Genomic DNA, 25,081 nt, shown 5'->3' with positions numbered 1-25,081 from the left:
GGTGCCACCTCTCTGTGCCCCCTCCAGGGTTAGGGGACAGCGGGGGGAACATGAAGCTAAGGGGGGGGGGCACTTTGTGTCTGGGCTGTGCCCCCCCCCCCAAATTTGGGGACAGGATGACACAGCTGGGGGACACACACACACAGAGGGCCCCCCCCACCCCCACCCCGTGCCTGGGCTGAGCCCACCCTGGTGCCCCCCAGGTTTGGGGACAGGGTGACACAGCCGGGGGGGGGACATACACGAGCCACCCCCCACACACACACTATGGGGTCCCCTGTACCACCCCCCCCCCCCGGGGGAAAGGGCTCTTTGGGGGTGTCACACCGCCCCCGTGTCCCCAAGGTGCTGCTGGCTTTGCCCCCCCCCCCCCGTGAATGTCCCCACTGCCCCCCCAATATGGGGCTGGGGGGGGGGGTTGTGCCCCCCCCGTGTATGGGGGGGGCGGGGGGGGGGGGGTCGCACGGTAAAAGGGTGTTTGGGTTTGGGGGGGGTGGGCCTGTACCCCCCCCGTGTCATTGTCACTTAATAAAGTAACTTAAAGGTGGCCGTGGGCTCTTTTGGGGGGGGGCACCCATAGGTGCACCCGGGGGGTGGGGGGAAGAGATGACACCCCTGGGGGGGGGGGGGGCCATGCCTGGGTGCCGCCCCCCCCCCCCCAAAGCACCAGCGGGGCACCCAAGCGCGGGGTAAACACGGGGTTTATTGGGGGGGCGCGGGGGCGCCGCGGGGCTTCAGTCGTCCTTGAGGCCCCCGAAAACAGAGGAGGGCACCCGCTTCTGCTCCAGCGGCACCTCTGGGGGGGGGAACGGGGGGGTCAGGGGCGGGGGTGTCCCCCCACATGGCTATGTTCCCCCCCCCCCCCCAGGGGCTGAGACCCTTCTGGTCCCCCATCCCCCCCCCCCAAAAGTCCTGGGGACCCCCCCCCCCGTCTTTCCCCATCCTCCCCATGGGTGCCCCCCCCATTCTCCCATGCCCCCTCCCCCGTGCCCCCATGGGTGTGTCCCCCATGTCCTTCCCGGTCCTCCCCATGGGTGCCCCCTCTGTGTGTGCCCCCCCCCCCCCCCGGTTCTCCCATGCCCCCCCATCCTCCCGTGTCTCCCCCCCCGTGTCCCCATGCCACCCCTGTGTCCCCCCACCCCGTGTCCCCATGCCCCCCCCATCCTCCTCCATCCCCCCGTGTGTGTCCCCCATGTCCCCGTCCCCCCCCGTGTCCCCAGGCACCCCCCCCGTGCCACCCCTGTGTCCCCCCACCCCATGTCCCCCCCCCCCGTACCGTCGGGCTCAGGCTCGTCCTCGTCCCCCAGGTCGATCTCGTCGGGGTTCCCCTGTGGGGACAGGGCGGCCAGAGCCTCCCGCGGGCCCTCGGCCCTGCGCCCCCCCCCCCGTCAGCACCCATGGGTGGGGGGGGGCACCCACGGGTGGTGGGGGGGGGGAGGGGGTCAGGAAGGTGAGAGGTGATGGGGGGGGCAGCACCCAGGGGAACCTTGGCCTCAACTTTGGGGGGGAACAGCGGGGTGTCCCTGGGGAGGGGATTGGGGGGGCAGCACCCACCTGGCTGGGGGGGTCCCGGGGGGGGGGGGGGGCAGAGGGTGACCCGGGGGGGACGGGATGACACGGGGGGGCGGCAGAGGGTGACCTGGGGTGAGGGGGACACAGGGGTGACCCGAGGGAGGGGGGGCAGAGGGTGACGGGGGGGGGGACACACGGGGGGGGCAGAGGGTGACCTGGGGGGGACACGAAACACAGGGGTGACCCCGGGGGGGAGGGGGGGGCAGAGGGTGACGGGGGGGGACACCCGGGGGGGCAGAGGGTGACAGCCCCCACCTGACGAAGAGGACCTTGTCCTTGGGGGGGGGCAGGTCCCGCTGGGCCTCGGCCGCCAGCTGCTCCGCTCGCTGCTCCAGCAGCTTCATGTCGTCCAGCCCGCTCTGCCCCGGGGCCAGGTCCGAGACTGGGGACACGGGGGGACAGCGGGGACATGGGGGGGCATGGGGGGGACAGTGGGGACATGGGGGGACAGCGGGGACACGGGGGGACAGCAGGGACACGGGGGGAAAGCAGGGACATGGGGGGCACGGGGGGACAGTGGGGACAGCAGGGACATGGGGGGACAGTGGGAACATGGGGGGCACAGGGGGCAGCAGGGACACGGGGGGGCATGGGGGGGACAGGGGGACACGGGGGGACAGCAGGGACATGGGGGGGACAGTGGGAACATGGGGGGCACAGGGGGCAGCAGGGACACGGGGGGACAGCAGGGGGGAGGACAGAGGGGACGGGGGACACATCAGCAGGGACCTCGCCAGGGCTCTGCCCACGGCTGCTCCCCATCCCCGTGACACCCCCATGCACACGCCCCGGCACCCATGGGTGCTCCCCAGTGCCCACAGCAGCCCTGCGCCCTGCTGCCCACAGGTGCTCCTCACACCTGTCCCCACCCCACACCTCCTCCCCGCCCCCCGTAGCACCCATGGGTGCTCCCCACACCCGTCCCCACCCCACACCTCCTCCCCGCCCCCCGCAGCACCCATGGGTGCTCCCCACACCTGTACCCACCCCACACCTCCTCCCCGCCCCCCGCAGCACCCATGGGTGCTCCCCACACCCGTCCCCACCCCACACCTCTCCCTGTCCCCCCCAGCACCCACAGGCGCTCCCCACACCCGTACCCACCCCCCCACCCCCCCACCCCCCAGCACCCACGGGTGCTTCCCCCAAGTGCTCCCCACACCTGTACCCACCCCACACCTCCTCCCCGCCCCCCGCAGCACCCATGGGTGCCCCGCTCACCCGTGCCCGTGGCGTTGCTGTAGACCTTGAGCATCTGGGAGGCCATGAAGTTGACCTGGGTGTTGTAGGTGGCCTGCACACTGCGCTTGATGCGCAGCATCTCCCGGATCGTGTCCTCGTTCCCGTGGCGGATCTCAAAGTCCTTCCAGGTCTGCCAGAAGGTGCCCGTGATCTGGGGGGGGGGACACACACACACGGTGAGGGGACACCTCATGGCACGGGGGACACCCCTGGCACACGGCACCCCATGGATCTGGGGATGTCCCTGGCCCTGGGTGCACCCCATGGATCTGGGGACATCGAGGACCCACGTGACCACCCTGGGGACATCCCTGGCCCAGAACACCCCATGGATCTGGGGACATCCTTGGCGTTGGGGTCCCACATGGCCTTGGGGACAACGGGGACCCACGTGGCCTTGGGGACATCCCTGGCAACGGTGCACCCCATGGATCTGGGGACACTGGGGACCCACATGGCCTTGGGGACATCCCTGGCAACGGTGCACCCCATGGATCTGGGGACATCCCTGGCATTGGGGACCCACGTGGCCCTGGGGACGTCCCTGGCCCTGGGTGCACCCCATGGATCTGGGGACACTGGGGACCCACGTGGCCTTGGGGACACCCCAGCACTGGGTACCCCAGCACAGCCCCCCACCCCCCACCCCAGGGCACCCCGCTCCAGCCCGCAAGCAGCACCCACATCCCAGGGTGCCCCCACCCCGTCCCAGGGACCCCCCCCCACCCCGCCGTGTCCCTGGGGGGGGGGGGGGGGGGGGGTCGGTGCCACCCCCGACCCTCACCACGAGGACACCGCCCCCCGCCCCGGCTCCTCACCCATGGGGTCACTGCCACCCTGGGTCCCTCCCCACCCCTGGGTGCCCCCCACCCCTGGGTGCTCACGCGGGGGTCGCAGATCTGGGAGCAGTAGGTGTAGATGGCGCGGGCGCGATCCACCTCGCCCAGCTTGCACTCCATGTCGGCGAAGCGCAGGCAGAGCTCCCGCGCCGCGTCGTCACCCAGCACCTGCCCGCACGGGGAGGGGGGGTCAGCACCCAACGGGGGGGGCAGCACCCAACAGGGGGGGCAGCATCCAATGGGGGGGGGGTCAGCACCCAACGGGGGGGCAGCATCCAATGGGGGGACAGCATCCAATGGGGGGGGGGGGGCAGCACCCAACGGGGGGGGCAGCACCCAATGGGAAGGGGGGCAGCACCCAATGGGGGGGGGGTCAGGACCCAACGGGGGGGGGCAGCACCCAACAGGGGGGTCAGTACCCAATGGGAAGGGGGGCAGCACCCAATGGGGGGGGGGTCAGGACCCAACGGGGGGGGGCAGCACCCAATGGGAAGGGGGGCAGCACCCAACAGGGGAGGCAGCACCCAATGGCGGGGGGGGCAGCACCCAACGGGGGGGGGGCAGCACCCAATGGGGGGGTGATGGCAGCACCCAGGGGTGCCACGGCCCAGCAGGGACCCGTGAGAGTTCATGGGTGCCCCCCCCCCCATGTCTCCACACCCACTTGGTGTCCTCCCCCCACACCCACTCAGCACCCACAGGTCCCCCGTGGCCCCTTGCTGCCCTCCATCCCCCCACCCACGGTGTCCCCCCGTCCCCCTGCCCATGGGGTGCCCCTTCTCCCCACGCCCACAGTGTCCCCAGGCCCGCAGACGCTGTCCCCACGTCCCCACACCCACAGTGTCCCCACGTCCCCAATCCCACACCCGTTGTCCCCACAGCCCCTGCCCACGCGCTGTCCCTTGTACCCCCACCCACAGCGTCCCCCGTCCCACCTCCGCTGTCCCCACACCCCCACAGTGTCCCCAATCCCACAGACACTGTCCCCGTGTCCCCCCACCCAGTGTCCCCAATCCAACACTGTCCCCGTGTCCCCACATCCCCAATCCCACAGACACTGTCCCCGTGTCCCCCCACCCAGTGTCCCCAAACCCACAGACACCATCCCCACGCCCACAGTGTCCCCACGTCCCCACACCCAGTGTCCCCATGCCCCCAATCCCACAGACACCGTCCCCACGTCCCCCCACCCAGTGTCCCCCAACCCAGACACCGTCCCCACGTCCCCCCACCCAGTGTCCCCAATCCCAGACACTGTCCCCGTGTCCCCCACACCCAGTGTCCCCCAAACCCACAGACACCATCCCCACGTCCCCACGCCCACTGTCCCCACCTCCCCAATCCCACAGACACTGTCCCCACACCCCCACCTTCCCGTGTCCCCAAACCCACAGACACTGTCCCCGTGTCCCCCCTAACCCAGTGTCCCCAATCCCAGACACCATCCCCACACCCCCACCTTCCCGTGTCCCCAATCCCACAGACGCTGTCCTCATGCCCCCAATCCCACAGACGCTGTCCCCATGTCCCCCCCAACCCAGTGTCCCCAATCCCACAGACGCTGTCCCCACACCCCCACCTTCCCGTGTCCCCAATCCCACAGACACTGTCCCCGTGTCCCCCCCAACCCAGTGTCCCCAATCCCACAGACACCATCCCCATGTCCCCATGCCCAGTGTCCCCATGTCCCCAATCCCAGACACTGTCCCCAATCCCACAGACACTGTCCCCATGCCCCCAATCCCACAGACGCTGTCCCCGTGTCCCCCCCAACCCAGTGTCCCCAATCCCACAGACGCTGTCCCCATGTCCCCCCCAACCCAGTGTCCCCAATCCCAGACACTGTCCCCACACCCCCACCTTCCCGTGTCCCCAATCCCACAGACGCTGTCCCCGTGTCCCCAATCCCACAGACACTGTCCCCATGTCCCCCCCAACCCAGTGTCCCCAATCCCACAGACACTGTCCCCACACCCCCACCTTCCCGTGTCCCCAATCCCACAGACGCTGTCCCCGTGCCCCCCACACCCAGTGTCCCCAATCCCAGACAATGTCCCCACACCCCCACCTTCCCGTGCCCCCAATCCCACAGACGCTGTCCCCGTGCCCCCCCAACCCAGTGTCCCCAATCCCACAGACACTGTCCCCGTGTCCCCAATCCCACAGACGCTGTCCCCGTGCCCCCCCCAACCCAGTGTCCCCAATCCCACAGACACTGTCCCCATGTCCCCAATCCCACAGACGCTGTCCCCGTGCCCCCCCCAACCCAGTGTCCCCAATCCCAGACACCACCCCCACATCCCCATCTGCCCACCCCCCCCCGCCCACTCCCCATCGCGTCCCCCACCCACGGGTGGGGGTGTGTGTGTGTGTGTGTGTGTGTCCCCTGTCACCTCGATGGCCTTCTGGTAGATGGGCCGCGTGTGGGTGACGCCGTAGAGCTCGGCGGCGCGTTTGATGTAGATGTTGAACATGTCGTGGCGCTGGGCGGGCAGGACGGCGCGCGTGGCGCGTTCGTACACCGCCATGGCGTGGCGCGCCAGCCCGAACTGCTCCTCCAGCCGCGCGTACAGCAGGTAGATGGCTGCGGGCACCCGGCGGCACCCGTCAGGGACGGCGCCCACCCGTGGAGAGGGAGGGGGGGGGTGGGGGGGGGGTGGGGGGTTGAGTGGGTGCTGCGTAGGAAGAGGGGGAAGGGGGGATGGGGATCTCCAGTGTGAATTCGGAGGGGTGCTGGGGGGGCATGGGGGGTGCCCAGGGGTGCTGGGTGCCCCGTTGCACACCCTGATGGGTGCTGGGGGTCTCCAGTGCGAACCCTGAGGGGTGCTGGGGGGCATGGGGGGTGCCCAGGGGTGCTGGGGGGCATGGGAGGTGCCCGGGGGGGAGCCCAGGGGTGCTGGGGGGGCATGGTGGGTGCCCAGGGGTGCTGGGGGGGCATGGGGGGTGCCCAGGGGTGCTGGGTGCCCAATGGCGCACCCTGATGGGTGCTGGGGGTCTCCAGTGCGAACCCTGAGGGGTGCTGGGGGGCCTGGTGGGTGCCCAGGGGGGAGCCCAGGGGTGCTAGGGGGCATGGGGGGTGCCCAGGGGTGCTGGGGGGCCTGGTGGGTGCCCAGGGGGGAGCCCAGGGGTGCTAGGGGGCCTGGTGGGTGCCCAGGGGTGCTGGGTGCCCCATTGCACACCCTGACGGGTGCTGGGGGTCTCCAGTGCAAACCCTGAGGGGTGCTGGGGGGCATGGGGGGTGCCCAGGGGTGCTGGGTGCCCCGTTGCACACCCTGATGGGTGCTGGGGGTCTCCAGTGCGAACCCTGAGGGGTGCTGGGGGGCCTGGTGGGTGCCCAATGGGGAGCCCAGGGATCCTGATGGGTGCCCAGGGGTGCTGGGGCAAACCCTGATAGGTGCCCAGCAGGGAGCCCAGGGGTGCTGGGCGCCCTGATGGGTGCCTAGGGGTGCTGGGGCAAACCCTGAGGGGTGCTGGGTGCCCTGATGGGTGCCCAGGGGGGAGCCCAGGGGTGCTGGGTGCCCCATTGCACACCCAAGGGGTGCTGGTGGTCCCGATGTACATCCAGGGGTGCTGGGTGCCCTATTGCACACCCATGGGTGCTGGGTGCCCCAACACACACTCAGCTGGGTGCTCACGGGTGCTGGGTGCCCCAGCGCACACCCACGGGTGCTGCAGACCCAAAGCACGGGTTGCCTGGGGGGGTGTGGGTGTGGGTGGGGGGGTGGGTGGTGCCCTGCCTCCCCCAAGACGCACCCAGGGGTGCCTCTCACCCAGCAGCACCCACCCTCACCCCGCTGGGTGCCCCCTCCCGCCCTTGCCCCGTGCCCTTACTCTTGGCGTATTTGGGGGGGCACCCGTCCAGCGCCTGCTCGAAGAGGTCCCGCGCCCGCTCCAGCTTGCGCCCGCCGTAGCGGGTGACGAACTTGGTGAGGTAGGTGTGCCAGATGTCCGCCACGTTGGGCCAGCGGAACAGCGCGATGCCGCGCTCGTACGCCTGCGGGCGACCCGCGCTGACGTCACCACCCCGGCGTTGAGGTCACCACCCCGGCGCTGAGGTCACCACCCCGGCGTCACCAGCCCTGTCATTGTCGCCGGGAGCCCGGAGGGGACGGAGCACCCAGGGGATGGCCCAGGGTGGGGGTGTCTGCGGTGTCAGCGGCACCCCCACGGTCACAGGGTCCCCAGGGTGCCCCCAGCACCCTCTGTGGTCACGAGATGCCCTCAGCACCCTCCCCGGGGTGTCCCCAGCACCCTCCATGGTCAGAAGATGCCCTCAGCACCCTCCCCGGGGTGTCCCCAGCACCCTCCCCAGTCCCGGGGTGCCCCCAGCACCCTCCCTGGTCACAAGATGCCCTCAGCACCCTCCCTAGGGTGTCCCCAGCACCATCCCCGGTCCCGGGGTGCCCCCAGCACCCTCTGTGGTCACGAGATGCCCTCAGCACCCTCCCTAGGGTGTCCCCAGCACCCTCCCCAGTCCCGGGGTGCCCCCAGCACCCTCCATGGGGTGTCCCCAGCACCCTCCCCGGTCCCAGGGTGCCCTCAGAACCCTTCCCGGGGTGTCCCCAGCACCCTCCCCGCTCCCAGGGTGCCCCCAGCACCCTCCATGGGGTGTTCCCAGCACCCTCCCCAGTCCCGGGGTGCCCCCAGCACCCTCCGCGGGGTCGGGGTGCCCACCTTGAAGCTCTCCTCGAAGTAGCCGTGCTCCTCCAGGAAGAGGCCGTAGTTGATGACGATCTGGGGGGTGGCGATGCGCAGGTCCAGGATACGATCGTACACCGCCTTGGTGGACTGGGGGGTGCACGGGGGGGTCAGCACCCATCACCCGGCACCCCCAGGGGACAGCGGGGTGCCAGGAGCCGGGGGAAAGGGGATGGGGGCACTCAGAGGGGACATTGGGGTGTCCAGGTGGCACCCCAAAGCAATAGGGGCACCCAGAGGGGACATTGGGGTGTCAAGGGGGGGAAAGCCAGGGGACAGCGGGGTGCCAGGAGTGGGGGGGGAAGGGGATGGGGGCACCCAGAGGGGACATTAGGGTGTCCAGGGGGCACCCCAAAGCAATGGAGGCACCCAGAGGGGGCATGGGGGTGTCAAGGGGGCACCCCAAGGGAACGGGTGGGACAGATGGGGGGGTATCGGGGGCTTTTGGGGAGCACCTAGAGAGAACGGGGGTTGCTGGGGTGCCAGGGTGGCATGGGAGCACCCAGAGGTGACATGGGGGTGTCAAGGGGGCACCCCAAAGCAATGGGGGCACCCAGAGAGGCCATGGGGGTCCCAAAGGAGCCCAAGAAGGTGTGGGGCACCCACGGGGGACGGGGGGAGGGGGCACCCAGCGGGGCCGAGTGAGTCACGGGGGGCACCCACGGCAGATGGGAGGGGTGGGGGAAGGCCAAGGGAGCACCCACAGAAGACGTCCGAAGACGTCGGGGCGCAAAGGGGGGGGCAACCCAAAATTGGGAGGGACCCCCGGAGGGGGCGTGGGGACCCCGGGGGTGTCACCCACCTGGAAGGTGCCCAGGCTCTCCTCCAGGTCGGCCAACATGGACCAGACCTTGAGCGACTTGTAGAGACGGTTCTGGACGGGCTCCGTGGAGTCGAAGTACTCGGCCCTCTTGGCGGGCAGCGCCGTGGCTTTCTGGGGGGGGGGACACACAGACCCCGCGTGGGGTGTCACCGGTGTCCCCAGCACCCCCACGAACCCCCCCTCTCCCCACACCCCGCACCACCACGGAGCACCCAGCCGCCCTCAGCACCCTCCCGACGTAAATTACGGACCCAGATCTCCCGTGACGGGACCCAGACGTCCCTCCCGGCACCCCGACGTCCCATTCGGGGACCCCGACGTCCCTTTTGGGGACCCAGACGTCCCTCCCGGGGATCCCAAGCCCCGGCACCCACGGCGGGGGGCACCCACGGACCCGCAGGATGCGCAGGGCCTCGTCGTAGTTTTCGTGGCGCAGCTCCATCTCCCCGAACTCGCACCAGACGGCGGCCAGGTCCTCCACCTGCCGGAAGCGGACGCGGGTGGCCTTGGTCAGGATGGTGCGGGCCTGGGGACAAAGGGGACAGTCAGGGGGACAGCCGGGGTTTGGGGAATACGGAGGGGACAGTCAGGGTTTGGGGGGACACGGAGGGGACAGTCAAGAATTGGGGGACAGTCAGGGGGACAGAGTTTGGGGGGACACAGAGGGGGGACAGTCAGGGTTTGGGGACATGGAGGGGACAGTCAGGGTTTGGGGGACAGTCAGGGGGACAGAGTTTGGGGGGACACAGAGGGGGGACAGTCAGGGTTTGGGGACACGGAGGGGACAGCTGGGGTTTGGGGGACACGGAGGGGACAGTCAAGCATTGGGGGACAGTCAGGGGGACAGAGTTTGGAGGGACACAGAGGGGGGACAGTCAGGGTTTGGGGAACACGGAGGGGACAGTCAGGGTTTGGGGGACAGTCAGGGGGACAGAGTTTGGGGGGACACAGAGGGGGGGACAGCCGGGGTTTGGGGACATGGAGGGGGACAGCTGGGGTTTGGGGGACACGGAGGGGACAGTCAGGGTTTGGGGGACAGTCAAGGGGACAGAGTTTGGGGGGACACAGAGGGGGGACAGCCAGGGTTTGGGGGGAGACGGAGAGGGACAGCCCACATTTGGGGGACAGCCAGGGTTTGGGGACACGAGGGGACAATCGGGGTTTGGGGGACATGGAGAGGACAGCTGGGGTTTGGGGGGGACACGGAGGACAGCCAGGGTTTGGGGGGACACAGAGGGGGACAGTCACAGTCAGGGGGGACACAGGACAGCTGGGGTCTGGGGGACACGGGGACATTCAAGGTTCAGGGGACAGCCGGGGTTTGGGGGGCACTCAGGGCTGGGGGACACGGAGGGGACAGCCAGGTTTGGGGACACGGGCCCACGGGGTCCCCACGCACGTCGTCCAGCTGCCCGTTGTCCTCGTAGAAGCGGGCGAAGGCCACCCAGAGCCCGTGCGGGCGCCCCGTCGCCTTGAAGGGGTCCACGGTGCGGACGGCCTCCGTGTAGGTGTTGATGATCTGGGGACGCGGCGGGGACACATTGGGGACAGCCCCCCACACCCCCAAACCTGTCACCCCCCTGTACCTACCCCAGGTGTGTCCCTATGTCCCCCCCGATAGCCACCCTGCTGTCCCTACGACAAGCGGGTGCCCCCCTGTAGCCACCCCGGTGTCCCCTGTAGCCACCCCTGTGTCCCCACAGGTCCCCCGAGAGCCACCCCACAGCCGCCCCAATGTCCCCATGTCCCCCCTGTACACACCCCACTGTCCCCAGGTGTCCCCTGTACACACCCGTGTGTCCCCTGCACACATCCTGGTGTCCCCTGTACACCCACCCCAGTGTCCCCAGGTGTCCCCTACACCCACCCCGGTGTCCCCTGTACCCACTCCAGCGTCCCCTACACCCACTCCTCTGTCCCCATATGTCCCCTACACCCACCCTGGTGTCCCCATGTGCCCCTACACCCATCCCAGTGTCCCCTACACCCACCCCGGTGTCCCCATGCACCCCTACATCCACTCTGGTGTCCCCACGTACCCCTATACCCATCCCAATGTCCCCTCCACCCACCCTGGTGTCCCCTGTACCCACCCCAATGTCCCCATGTACCCCTACACCCATCCCAGTGTCCCCTACACCCACTCTGGTGTCCCCACATACCCCCTACACCCATCCCAGTGTCCCCATGCACCCCTACACCCACTCTGGTGTCCCCTGTACCCACCCCAGTGTCCCCATGTACCCCTACACCCACCCCGGTGTCCCCTGCACCCACCCTGGCATCCCCACGTACCCCTACACCCACTCTGGTGTCCCCACGTACCCCTACGCCCACCCCGGTGTCCCCATGTACCCCTACACCCATCCCAGTGTCCCCTACACCCACCCTGGTGTCCCCACGCACCCCTACACCCACCCTGGTGTCCCCACGTACCCCTACACCCATCCCAGTGTCCCCTACACCCACTCCAGTGTCCCCAGGTGTCCCCTCCACCCACCCTGGTGTCCCCATACACCCCTACACCCACCCTGGTGTCCCCTACACCCACCCTGGTGTCCCCACGTACCCCTACACCCCTCCCAGTGTCCCCTACCCCCACCCCGGTGTCCCCACACACCCCTTACCCCCACCCCGGTGTCCCCACATGCCCCCTACCCCCACCCCAGCATCCCCAAACCGTGTCCCGTCCCCCCCGTCCCCCCCCGCATCCCCCTCCTCCCTCCCCACCCCAACATCCCCGTGTCCCCCCCCCCCCCCCGTCCCCCGCGTCCCCCTCGCCGCGTCCCCACCCGTTCGGGGCGCCCCTGGTAGAGCTGCACCCGCTTGTGCCACTCGTGGACGTTGTGGGGGTTCTGGCGCAGCAGGACGCTGTTGAGCAGCAGCGGGCGCCGGGCCATGAGCTGCTCGAACCGGGCCAGGCGCAGCTCCAGCTCCACCTCCTCTGGGGACAGCGGGGACACGGCGTCAGGGGACGGGGGGGGCATGGGGGGGGCATGGGGGGGGTGACTGGTGCCCACGTGGGGCGATGGGTATCTCCCGGGGACGGGGGGGGACACAGAGGGGGTTTGGGGACAGCTGGAGTGACCGGGACACCCCCCCCCCCCCCCAGGGCATCTCTTGGGGTGGGGACAGGGGGGCTGGGAACACTTGGGGACAGGATGGGGGGTTTGGGGACAGTTGGGGTGACCGGGATCCCCCCAGGAAGTCACCTGGGATGGGGATTGGGGGGCTGGGGACACTTGGGGACAGGATGGGGGGTTTGGGGACAGCTGGGGTGACTGGGGTCCCCCCAGGAAGTCACCTGGGATGGGGACAGGGGGGCTGGGGACACTTGGGGACAGGACAGGGGGGTCAGGGGACACTTGGGGATGGGGTGACTGGTGCCCACGTGGGGCGATGGGTATCTCCCAGGGAGGGGGGGGGACACAGAGGGGGTTTGGGGACAGCTGGAGTGACCGGGACCCGCCCCCCCCCCCGGGGCATCTCTTGGGGTGGGGACAGGGGGGCTGGGGACACTTGGGGACAGGATGGGGGGTTTGGGGACAGTTGGGGTGACCGGGATCCCCCCAGGAAGTCACCTGGGATGGGGATAGGGGGGCTGGGGACACTTGGGGACAGGATGGGGGGTTTGGGGACAGCTGGGGTGACTGGGGTCCCCCCAGGAAGTCACCTGGGATGGGGACAGGGGGGCTGGGGACACTTGGGGACAGGACGGGGGGGTCAGGGGACACTTGGGGATGGGGTGACTGGTGCCCACGTGGGGCGATGGGTATCACCCAGGGAGGGGGGGGGACACAGAGGGGGTTTGGGGACAGCTGGAGTGACCGGGACCCGCCCCCCCCCCCCGGGGCATCTCTTGGGGTGGGGACAGGGGGGCTGGGGACACTTGGGGACAGGATGGGGGGTTTGGGGACAGTTGGGGTGACCGGGATCCCCCCAGGAAGTCACCTGGGATGGGGACTGGGGGGCTGGGGACACTTGGGGACAGGACGGGGGCTCAGGGGACACTTGGGGATGGGGTGACCGGTGCCCACACGGGGAGCTGGGCATCCCCCGGGGGGGGGACAGGGGGGTTTGGGGACAGCTGGGGTGACCGGGGTCCCCCTCAGGAAGTCACCTGGGATGGGGATGAGGGGGCTGGGGACAGGACGGGGTGACTGGGATCCCCCCAGGGCACCTCCTGTGGGGGGGACGGGGGGGTGGGGACACTTGGGGACAGGACGGGGGGTTTGGGGACAGGACGGGGGCTCAGGGGACACTTGGGGATGGGGTGACCGGTGCCCACACGGGGAGCTGGGCATCCCCCGGGGGGGGGACCGGGGGGTTTGGGGACAGCTGGGGTGACCGGGGTCCCCCCAGGAAGTCACCTGGGATGGGGACAGGGGGGCTGGGGACACTTGGGGACAGGATGGGGGGTTTGGGGACAGCTGGGGTGACCGGGATCCCCCCAGGAAGTCACCTGGGATGGGGACAGGGGGGCTGGGGACACTTGGGGACAGGACAGGGGGGTCAGGGGACACTTGGGGATGGGGTGACTGGTGCCCACGTGGGGCGATGGGTATCTCCCAGGGAGGGGGGGGGACACAGAGGGGGTTTGGGGACAGCTGGAGTGACCGGGACCCGCCCCCCCCCCCGGGGCATCTCTTGGGGTGGGGACAGGGGGGCTGGGGACACTTGGGGACAGGAGGGGGGGTTTGGGGACAGTTGGGGTGACCGGGATCCCCCCAGGAAGTCACCTGGGATGGGGATAGGGGGGCTGGGGACACTTGGGGACAGGATGGGGGGGTTTGGGGACAGCTGGGGTGACTGGGGTCCCCCCAGGAAGTCACCTGGGATGGGGACAGGGGGGCTGGGGACACTTGGGGACAGGACGGGGGGGTCAGGGGACACTTGGGGATGGGGTGACTGGTGCCCACGTGGGGCGATGGGTATCTCCCAGGGAGGGGGGGGGACACAGAGGGGGTTTGGGGACAGCTGGAGTGACCGGGACCCGCCCCCCCCCCCCCGGGGCATCTCTTGGGGTGGGGACAGGGGGGCTGGGGACACTTGGGGACAGGATGGGGGGTTTGGGGACAGTTGGGGTGACCGGGATCCCCCCAGGAAGTCACCTGGGATGGGGACAGGGGGGCTGGGGACACTTGGGGACAGGACGGGGGCTCAGGGGACACTTGGGGATGGGGTGACCGGTGCCCACACGGGGAGCTGGGCATCCCCCGTGGGGGGGACAGGGGGGTTTGGGGACAGCTGGGGTGACCGGGGTCCCCCTCTGGAAGTCACCTGGGAGGGGGATGAGGGGGCTGGGGACAGGACGGGGTGACTGGGATCCCCCCAGGGCACCTCCTGTGGGGGGGACGGGGGGGTGGGGACACTTGGGGACAGGACGGGGGGTTTGGGGACAGGACGGGGGCTCAGGGGACACTTGGGGATGGGGTGACCGGTGCCCACACGGGGAGCTGGGCATCCCCCGGGGGGGGGACAGGGGGGTTTGGGGACAGCTGGGGTGACCGGGGTCCCCCCAGGAAGTCACCTGGGATGGGGACAGGGGGGCTGGGGACACTTGGGGACAGGATGGGGGGTTTGGGGACAGCTGGGGTGACCGGGATCCCCCCAGGAAGTCACCTGGGATGGGGACAGGGGGGCTGGGGACACTTGGGGACAGGACGGGGGGGTCAGGGGACACGCAGGGACACAGGGGCTGACCGGTGCCCACTCAGGGTGACCAGGATCACCCCAGGGTGCTGGGCACCCCCCAGGGTGGGGTTGGGGTGTCTGGGGTGCCCGGGGTCCCCCAGGGTGGGGACGTGCCATCGGAGGACACCCAGGAACCAGGCAGGGCGTCAGGGTCACCCACGGGGTGCTGGGTGCACCCAGGGGTGGGTACGGGGTGCCACCTGGCCCACCGGGGGGGGAAACTGAGGCAGGGCACCCCCAAAACACCTTTTTGAGGGGAAACTGAGGCAGGGCACCCCAAAACTCACCCTTTTTGAAAGGAAACTGAGGCAGGGCACCCCCAAACTTGCCCTTTTTCAGGGGAAACTGAGGCAGGGCACCCCAAAACATCCTTTTTGAAGGGAAACTCAGGCAGAGCGCCCCCAAACTCCCCTGTCTGAGGGGAAACTGAGGCAGGGCACCCCCAAACTCACCCTTTTTGAAGGGAAACTGAGGCAGGGCACCCCCAAACTCCCCCTTTTTCAGGGGAAACTGAGGCAGGGCACCCCAAAACTCGCCCTTTTTGAAGGGAAACTCAGGCAGAGCGCCCCCAAACTCCCCTGTCTGAGAGGAAACTGAGGCAGGGCACCCCCAAACTCGCCCTTTTTGAAGGGAAACTGAGGCAGGGCACCCCAAAACTTGTCCTTTTTCAGGGGAAACTGAGGCAGGGCACCCCCAAACTCCCCTGTCTGAGGGGAAACTGAGGCAGGGCACCCCAAAACTTGTCCTTTTTCAGGGGAAACTGAGGCAGGGAACCCCCAAAACACCTTTTTGAAGGGAAACTGAGGCAGGGCACCCCAAAACTCCCCTGTTTGAGGGGAAACTGAGGCAGGGCACCCCCAAACTCCCCCTTTTTCAGGGGAAACTGAGGCAGGGCACCCCCAAAACACCTTTTTGAAGGGAAACTGAGGCAGGGCACCCCCAAACTCCCCCTTTTTCAGGGGAAACTGAGGCAGGGCACCCCCAAAACTCCCGTCTGAGGGGAAACTGAGGCAGGGCACCCCAAAACTCCCCCTTTTTCAGGGGAAACTGAGGCAGGGCACCCCAAAACTCATCCTTTTTGAAGGGAAACTGAGGCAGGGCACCCCCAAAACACCTTTTTGAATGGAAACTGAGGCAGGGCACCCCAAAACTCGCCCTTTTTGAAAGGAAACTGAGGCAGGGCACCCCCAAACTCCCCCTTTTTCAGGGGAAACTGAGGCAGGGCACCCCCAAACTTGCCCTTTTTCAGGGGAAACTGAGGCAGGGCACCCCCAAACTCCCCCTTTTTGAAGGGAAACTGAGGCAGGGCACCCCAAAACTCCCGTCTGAGGGGAAACTGAGGCAGGGCACCCCCAAACTCCCCCTTTTTGAAGGGAAACTGAGGCAGGGCACCCCAAAACTCCCCTGTCTGAGGGGAAACTGAGGCAGGGTGCCCCGGGCACCCCCAAACTCACCGTCCTCCTCCTTGCCCAGCTCCGCGACCGTCTCCATCTTGGCGGCGATGACGCTCTCCTCGAACTGGGCGTAGCTGTCGAAGACCTGGGTGAAGTCGCGCACCGTCATCACCGTCTGCACCGCCTCCTCGTAGACGTCCCGGGCCTGCGGGGACACCGCGTTGGGGACGGGGACACCGCGTTGGGGACGGGGACACCGCGTTGGGGACGGGGACATCGCGCTGGGGACGGGGACACTGCGCTGGGGATGGGGACATCGCGCTGGGGACGGGGACACCACGTTGGGGACGGGGCAGGATAGGGCTCCTGGGGGGACACAGGGGACTGGGACGTGGTGGCTCTGGGGTGGGGACAGGGGACTGGGGGGGGGTGGTGGCCCTGGGGTGACACAGGGACAGGGGACATAGTGGCCCTGGGGTGGTTGGTGGTGACTCTGGGGTGGGGACAAGGGACTGGGGGGGTGGTGGCCCTGGCATGGCACAGGGGACATGGTGGCCCTGGGGTGGGGACAAGGGACTGGGGGGTGGTGGTGGCCCTGGGGTGTCACTGGGACAAGGTGGCCCTGGGGTGGTTGGTGGTGGCCCTGGGGTGGGGACAGGGGACTGGGGTGGTGGTGGCCCTGGGGTGTCACTGGGACATGGTGGCCCTGGGGTGGGGACAGGGGACTGGGGTGGTGGTGGCCCCGGCATGGCACAGGGACAGAGAACATGGTGGCCCTAGGGTGGCACAGGAACAAGGTGCCCCTTGGGTGGGGACAGGGGACAAGGTGGCCCTGGAGTGGCTGGTGGTGGCCCTGGGGTGGGGACAAGGGACTGGGGGGGGTGGCGGCCCTGGGGACAGGGGACTGCAGTGGCCCTGGGGACAGAAAGCCGGGCCCTCGGTGGGGACAGAACCCGGGGGCTGGGGTGGCCCCAGGGCAGGGGGGTGGCCGCGGGTGACAGTTGGGACCACGTCACCTTCTCGAAGTGGCCGCTGCGGATGTAGCAGTCGGCCAGGGCGCCCCAGAGCCGGCCCAGCTGGTCGGTGAAGCGGGTGAGCCCCCCCCGGATGATGGCCCCCGCGTCCAGCGAGCGCACCCGCTCCGGGTGCTGGGACAGCAGCTCGCACAGCTCCTGCCACAGCTGGGGGGGGGGGGGGGGGTCAGCACCCATGGGTGCCCCCAGCACCACCCCCCACCTTATCAATCCCAGCGCCACCCCCGTCACCCCTCGGGCACCTCCCAGCACTCCCCACACACACCCCCCCCCTTTCCCTCTCCCCGACCTCCCCAGCACCCACTGAGTGCCCCCCTCAGCACCCCCCGCCCCAGCACCCACCAGGTGCCCCCACCCCAGCCCCCCCAGCACCCATGGGTGCCCCCAGCCCCCGTCACCCCTCAGGCACCTCCCAGCACTCCCCCCGCCCTGCTCTGTGCCCCTTTCCCTCTCCCTGACCTCCCCAGCACCCACCAGGTGCCCCCCTCAGCACCCGGTGGGTGCCCCCACCCCAGCCCCCCCCAGCACCCATGGGTGCCCCCAGCCCCACCCTCATCAACCCCCGCAGCCCCCGTCACCCCTCAGGCACCTCCCGGCGCTCCCCCCCCCTCCCTGTGCCCCTTTCCCTCTCCCCAACCTCCCCAGCACCCAGCGGGTGCCCCCCTCAGCCCCTCCCCAGCACCCATGGGTGCCCCCAGCCCCACCCTTATCAACCCCAGCGCCACCCCCGCAGCCCCCGTCACCCCTCGGGCACCGCCCAGCACTCCCCACACCCCCACCCCCCCCCTTCCCTCTCCCCGACCTCCCCAGCACCCAGCGGGTGCCCCCCCTCAGCCCCTCCCCAGCACCCATGGGTGCCCACCTGGTAATTAGACTTGCCCTCCTTGGAGACGAAGCGCTCGTCGTTAACGAGCCGGGCCAGGCGCACGGCGGCCTCGTCCAGGCGCCCGACGGAGCGCAGGTACCCCACGTACTCCTCCGCGCTCTCGGGGCTCAGCTGGGCAGGGGACACTCAGGGTCTGTCCCCAACGTTTCCCGTCCCCGTCACGTCCCCAACGTCCCCCCCCCGGTGTCGTGTGTGTCGTCCCCCCCCGCCCCCCCCCGATCCTGGCTGGAGTCACCCAAACTGCCCCGGCCCTGATACAGAGACCCGCTGCCACCTCTGTGCCTGCCCCGTGTCACCCGTGTCCCCTCTGTCCCTGCCCCGTGTCCCCTCTGTCCCTGCCCTGTGTCCCCTCTGCCACCTCTGTCCCTGCTGTGTCATCCATGTCACCTCTATCCTGCCCCGTGTCACCTCTGTCCTGCCTGTGTCCCCTGCCACCTCTGTCCCTGCCCCGTGTCATCTCTGTCCTGCCTGTCCCCTCTGTCATCTCTATCCCTACCCCATGCCACCCGTGTCCCCTCTGTCCCTGCCATATCACCTGTCCCTGCCCTGTGTCACCCGCGTCCCCTCTGTCCTGCCCCGTGTCCCCTCTGTCCTGCATGTCCCTACCGCCTCTGTCCCTGCCCCGTGTCACCCATGTCCCCTCTGTCCCTGCCCCGCGTTACCTCCATCCTTCCTGCGTCCCGTCACCTCTGTCCCTGCCGTGCCACCCGTGTCACCTCTGTCCTGCCCCATGTCACCTCTGTCCCTGCCCCGTGCCACCCATGTCTCCTCTGTCCCTGCCCTGCGTCACCTCTGTCCTGCCCCGTGTCACCTCCATCCTGCCTGTGTCCCCTGCCACCTCTGTCCCTGCCGTGCCACCCATGCCACCTCCGTCCTGCCCCATGTCATCTCTGTCCCTGTCCCATGTCACCCGTGTCCCCTCTGTCCCTGCCACGTTACCTGTCCTTGCTCTGTGTCACCTGTGTCCCTACTCTGTGTGTCTCTGTCATCTCTGTCCTGCCCCCGTGCCATCTCTGCCTCTGCCCCGTGTCACCCGTGTCCCTGCCACCTCTCCTGCACCCCGCGTGTCCCCACCAGCTCTGTCTGTCCCCCAGGCCACCTCCGTCCTTGTGGTGTCCCTGCCCCGTGTGCTCCTGTCACCTCAGTCCCTGTCCCCCCCGTCCCACACCCCCTCCATGTCCCCCCACCCCACGTCCCACCCCCTCCCGATGTCCCCCGTGTCCCTCGTGCCACCTCCATCCCCACGCCCCCCGTCCCCCATGTCCCCTTCTCCCCACCCAAACCACCCCCTGTCCCCTCCGTCCCCCCGTCACCCCCCAGGACCTTGTGCCACCCCCCCAGAGTGCCACCATTGGGTGTTCTGCCACCCCAGGGTGTCACTGCTGTGGGTGCCACCACCCCTGGGTGCCACCATTGGACGTTCCACCCCCCCAGGGTGCCATCGCCTTGGGTGCCATTGCCCCTGGGTGCCACCATTGGGTGTCCCACCACCCCGGGGTGTCACTGCTGTGGGTGCCACCACCCCTGGGTGCCATCGTTGGGCATCCCACCCCCCCCAGGGTGCCACCATTGGGTGTCCCACCACCCCGGGGTGCCACCACCATGGGTGCCACCGCCCCTGAGTGTCACCAGTGACTGTTCCACCACCCTGGGGTGCCACCACCGGGTGTTCTACCCCCCGGGGCACGGCTGCCATGGGTGCTACCACCCCGGGGTGCCACCATTGGGTGTTCCACCCCCCCAGGGTGCCACCATTGGGTGTCCCACCACCCCGGGGTGCCACCACCATGGGTGCCACCGCCCCTGAGTGTCACCAGTGACTGTTGTGCCACCACCGGGTGTTCTACCCCCCGGGGCATGGCTGCCATGGGTGCTACCACCCCGGGGTGCCACCATTGGGTGTTCCGCCACGCCGGGGTGCCACCACCATGGGTGCCACCGCCCCCGGGTGCCACCGTTGGATGTTCCACCACCCCGGGGTGCAACCGCCGGGTGTTCCACCACCCTGGGGTACCACCGCTGGGTGTTCTACCACCCTGGGGCGCAGCTGCCATGGGTGCTACAACCCCGGGGTGCCACCACCGGCCGCTCTACCCCCTCTGGGTGCCACCATCGGGCGTCCCACCCCCCCGGGTTGCCAGCGGGTACCTTCAGGAAGCGGCGGTAGACGCGGACGGCGGTCTCGGGCAGGGGGTAGCGGCGCACGAACTGGAGGTAGAGGGGCCAGACGCGGTGGTGCTGGGTGATGGGCAGCGCCCGCAGCGCCCGGTCGAAGGTGCGACGCGTCCGCGTGATGCGGCCCTGCTCCACCAGGAACTGGCAGTAATCCAGCCAGATGCGCGGCATCTGCGGGGAACGGGACGGGGGGGGGCGCTTGGGGGGCAGTTCGGGGGGTTTGGGGGGGCTGGGGAGGGGGTTGGGGGGCAGTTTGGGGGGGCTGAGGGAGGGTGGCATGGGGCTGGGGAGGCAGTGTGGGGCTGGGGGGGGTTGGGGGGCAGTTTGGGGGGCTGGGGAGGCAGTGTGGGGCTGGGGGGAGCAGTGTGGGGTTGGGGGGGGTTGGGGGGCAATTTGGGGAGCTGGGGGGAGCAGTGTGGGGGCAGTTTGGGGGGCTGGGGAGGGGGTTGGGGGGCAGTTTGGGGGGGCTGAGGGAGGGTGGCATAGGGCTGGGGGGGCTAGGGAGGCAGCGTGGGGCTGGGGGGAGCAGTGTGGGGGGTAGTTTGGGGGGCTGGGGGGGTTGGGGAGCAGTGTGGGGGCAGTTTGGGGGGCTGGGGGGGCTGGGGAGGGGGTTGGGGGGCAGTTTGGGGGGGCTGAGGGGGGGTGGCATGGGGCTGGGGGGGCTGGGGAGGCAGTGTGGGGCTGGGGGGGTTGGGGGGCAGTTTGGGGGGCTGGGGGGAGCAGTGTGGGGGGCAGTTTGGGGGGCTGGGGGGGTTGGGGGGCAGTTTGGGGGCTGAGGGGAGCAGTGTGAGGCTGGAGGGAGCAGTGTGGGGGCAGTTTGGGGGGCTGGGGAGGCTGGGTAGGGGGTTGGGGGGCAGTTTGGGGGGGCTGAGGGGGGGTGGCATGGGGCTGGGGGGCCTGGGGAGGCAGCGTGGGGCTGGGGGGCAGTGGGGGGGGCAGTTCGGGGGGGCTGGGGGGGCAGTGTGGGGCTGGGGGGGGTTGGGGGGGCAGTGTGGGGCTGGAGGGGGTTGGGGGGCAGTTTGGGGGGCTGGGGGAGCAGTGTGGGGCTGGGGGGGCAGTGGGGGGGCGGTTTGGGTGGCTGGGGGCAGTGGGGGGGGGTTCCACGTGTTTCCCCCCCCCCATCCCCTTCCCCACTTCCGCCTCCCTCCCTGCGCCCCCCACGTCCCTGTACAGCCCCCCCACGTCTTCCACGTGCCTGTGTGTCCCCCTTTACGTCCCCCCACGTCCCCATGTGTCCCCCCCACATGCCCGTGTCCCCCAGCCCTGTGTGTCCCCCACATCCCCCTACGTCCCCCCCACACCCCTCTGTTCCTTTGTATCTGTGTCCCCCCCACATCCCTGTGTCCCCCCCATGTCCCCCCTGTGCATGTGTCCCCCCACACCCCCACGTGTCCCCCACGTGCTCCCATCCCCTTTGTCCCCCCATCCCCATATGTCCCCCCCATCCCCGTGCGTCCCCCCCACGTCCCCCCCATCCCCCAGTGCCCCCCCATGTCCCCCCCATGTCTCTGCATGTCCCCCCCACATCCCCGTGTGTGTCCCCCATGTCCCCATCCCCATGCGTCCCCCCCACATTCCTGTGTCCCCCCCACATCCCCATGTGTGTCCCCCCCATGTCCCAATCCCCATGCGTCCCCCCCACATTCCTGTGTCACCCCCATCCCCGTGTGTCCTCACCACATTCCTGTGTCCCCCCCACATCCCCGTGTGTCCCCCATGTCCCCATCCCCGTGTCCCCCCCACATCCCTGTGCGCCCCCCATTCCTGTGTCCCCCCCACATCCCCGTGTGCCCCCCCACATTCCTCTGTGTCCCCCCCACATCCCCGTGTGTCCCCCACATCCCCATCCCCGTGTCCCCCCCACATCCCTGTGTGCCCCCCATCCCTGTGTGTGTCCCCCACATCCCCGTGTCCCCCCCACATCCCCATCCCCGTGTCCCCCCCACATTCCTGTGTGCCCCCCATTCCTGTGTCCCCCCCACATCCCCGTGTGTCCCCCACGTCCCCATCCCCGTGTCCCCCCCACATCCCCATCCCCGTGTCCCCCCCACATTCCTGTGTGCCCCCCATCCCCGTGTCCCCCCCACATCCCCGTGCGTCCCCGCCGTGTCCCCGCGCTTCCCCCCCACCCCCATCCCCCATCCCACCCCCCCATCCCCATCCCCTCCCCCACCTCCGCATCCCCCCATCCCCCCGCCCCGTGTCCCCTCCCCCGTGTCCCCCCCCCCCCGTGTCCCCCGTGTCCCCCACCTTGTGCATGAAAACGAGGGCGCGCTCGTGGCAGGCGTTGGCCTCCTCGTAGGCCGGGTCGGTGGGGCAGCGCCCCTTCACCTGCTGCCGCCGCTGCCGCAGGTACTGGTACCACAGCTTGTAACTGGGACGGGGGACACGCAGCCCTGTCACCAACGCCACCCCCGGGGGCACCCCGCCACCCCTACGGTGTCCCTATCCCTCCCCCACCGCCCAAGGGCGCCCCGGATGTCCCTGTCACCCGCAGGAGCACCCCACAGGTCCCTGTGCCCCCACCACCCCCCCCCCCTCGAGGTGCCCCTGTGTCGCATCACCCCCCGAGGTCCCTGTGTCATCCCCCCTGAGGTGACCCCAAGGTCCCTGTCCCCCGTGAGGACATCCCAGAGGGGGGTGGGTGTCCCCTAGGTGACTCCAACGTCCTTGTTGCCCCTCCCGAGGTGCCCCCTGTGTCCCCATGCCCCCCCCCGAGGTCCCTGCCCCCTGAGGTGCCCCCATGTCCCCCCCCGAGGTCCCCATCCCCTCCCACCCCCCGAGGTGCCCCCGTGTCCCCATATATCTCCCTCCTGACGTTCCCCCCCCCGAGGTGCCTCCCATGTCCCCGTGTCCCCCCCCGAGGTCCCTGCCCCCTGAGATGCCCCCCATGTCCCCACGTGTCCCCCCCCGAGGTCCCTGCCCTCCATGTCCCCATGTGTGTCCCCCCCGAGGTCCCCGCCCCCCCTGTGTCCCCCCCCCCCGAGGTCCCTGCCCCCTGAGGTGCCCCCCGTGTCCCCATGTCCCCCCCCCTCGAGGTCCCCGTGCCCCCCACCTGCCGGGCAGCTCCCTGAGCGCGCGCTCGAAGAGGAGGTTGAGGCGCTGGCGCGGCCCCTTCTGCCGGGCCTGGGCGTAGCGCAGCCAGCACCGCACCGAGAAGGGGTTGCGCAGGATTTCCTCCTCGTGCTGCACGTCCTCGTCCTCCTGCGGGCACCGGGACAGGCGGTCAGCAAGGGGACACCGGGGCGGGACAGGCGGTCAGCGAGGGGACACCGGGGCGGGACAGGCGGTCAGCGACAGGGACAGCCCGTCAGCGAGGGGACACCGGGACGGGACAGCCATAGGGACACCGGGACAGGACAGCCAGTCAGTGACAGGGACACCAAGACACGACAAGCGGTCAGCAAGGGAACACCGGGACGGGACAGCCATAGGGACACCGGGGCGGGACAGGCAGTCAGCAAGGGGACACCGGGGCGGGACAGGCAGTCAGTGAGAGGACACCGGGGCGGGACAGCCCATCAACGAGGAGACACCGGGACGGCCATAGGGACACCGGGACGGGACAGCCATAGGGACACCGGGACGGGACAGGCGATCAGTGAGGGGACACTGGGATGGGACAGCCCGTCAGCAACAGGGACAGCCCATCAGCGAGGGGACACCAGGACGGGACAGCCATAGGGACACCAGGACGGGACGGCAGTCAGTGAAGGGACACCGGGATGGGACAGCCCGTCAGTGACAGGGACAGCTTGTCAGTGAGGGGACAGTCCATCAGCAAAGGGACACCAGGACGGGACAGCCATAGGGACACTGGGATGGGACAGGCAGTCAGTGAGGGGACACCGGGACGGGACAGCCATAGGGACACTGGGATGGGACAGCCCGTCAGCGACGGGGACACCAAGACAGGACAGGCGGTCAGTGAGGGGACACCAGGACAGGACAGGCGGTCAGTGAGGGGACAGCTGGTGAGCGAGGGGACACCAGGACAGCCATAGGGACACAGGGATGGGACAGGCGGTGAGCAACAGGGACATGAGGACAGGACAGCCACTGAGCAAGGGGACACGGGGACAGCCGTGGGGACACAAGGACGTGGAGACAGCCATGGGGACGCGAGGGCAGCAGGCGAGTGACGGGGACATGGGGCAGGGGGGACAGAGAGAACGAACGAAGGGGGATGGGATGGAGATGGGGGGTGGCAGGGACGGGGGGACACGGATGGGGGGGAGAGGGAACGAGAGGGGACAGGGGGCGATGGGGACAGGGACGGGGATGGGGACGGGGAACGATGGGGACACACAGCAATAAATGCGGGGACACAAGAGGGACGCGGGGACACCGGCGGGGACACCGGCGGGGACAGGAGAGGGGACACGGGGGGATGGGGACGGGCCCACGCGCCACACACGACACGGGCGGGGACGTGGGGGGGTGGGGACACAGGGACGGGCCCCGGGCCGCCCCCTTACGAAGCGCAGCTCGGGCCGCTCCGGCTCCAGCTCCAGCTCCAGCCCCGGCCCCGGCCCCGGCCCCGGCCCCGATCCCGATCCCGATCCCGGCTCCGCCGGCGGCTCCTCCCGCTCCGCCATCTCGGCCGCATCCGCCATCTTCCCCCACTCCACCACCTCTTCCGGCGGGCGGCGATGACGCTACTTCCGCCCACCCACCTCACTCTCTCTCCTCCCGCGCTCATTGGCCGCAGCTCCCGCTCTTCA

At 69.7% G+C, this 25,081-nt stretch overlaps 1 protein-coding gene across 1 annotated transcript; it reads right to left on the bottom strand.

Annotated features, from left to right (window-relative positions):
* Positions 1-686: 686 nt before the first annotated feature.
* On the bottom strand, positions 687-24,992 carry XAB2 (XPA binding protein 2). Its single transcript, XM_054807993.1, has 19 exons — positions 24,836-24,992; positions 23,413-23,561; positions 22,608-22,731; positions 20,331-20,528; positions 18,159-18,293; positions 17,279-17,443; positions 16,323-16,467; positions 11,967-12,118; positions 10,574-10,693; positions 9,569-9,700; positions 9,154-9,285; positions 8,328-8,441; positions 7,485-7,647; positions 6,047-6,237; positions 3,699-3,821; positions 2,794-2,965; positions 1,828-1,954; positions 1,277-1,371; positions 687-796 (listed from the first exon to the last, which is right to left on the bottom strand). Exons 1-19 carry the CDS (start codon positions 24,971-24,973, stop codon positions 735-737), a joined length of 2,637 nt encoding a protein of 878 aa, XP_054663968.1. The 5' UTR covers positions 24,974-24,992; the 3' UTR covers positions 687-734.
* Between the last annotated feature and the right edge of the window lie 89 nt (positions 24,993-25,081).

Source organism: Grus americana, chromosome 33 (assembly GCF_028858705.1).
Source record: "Grus americana isolate bGruAme1 chromosome 33, bGruAme1.mat, whole genome shotgun sequence".
Lineage (NCBI taxonomy): Eukaryota > Metazoa > Chordata > Aves > Gruiformes > Gruidae > Grus > Grus americana.
The sequence above is the reverse complement of the archived record's forward strand: the minus strand, read 5'-3'. Positions and strand labels throughout refer to the sequence as shown.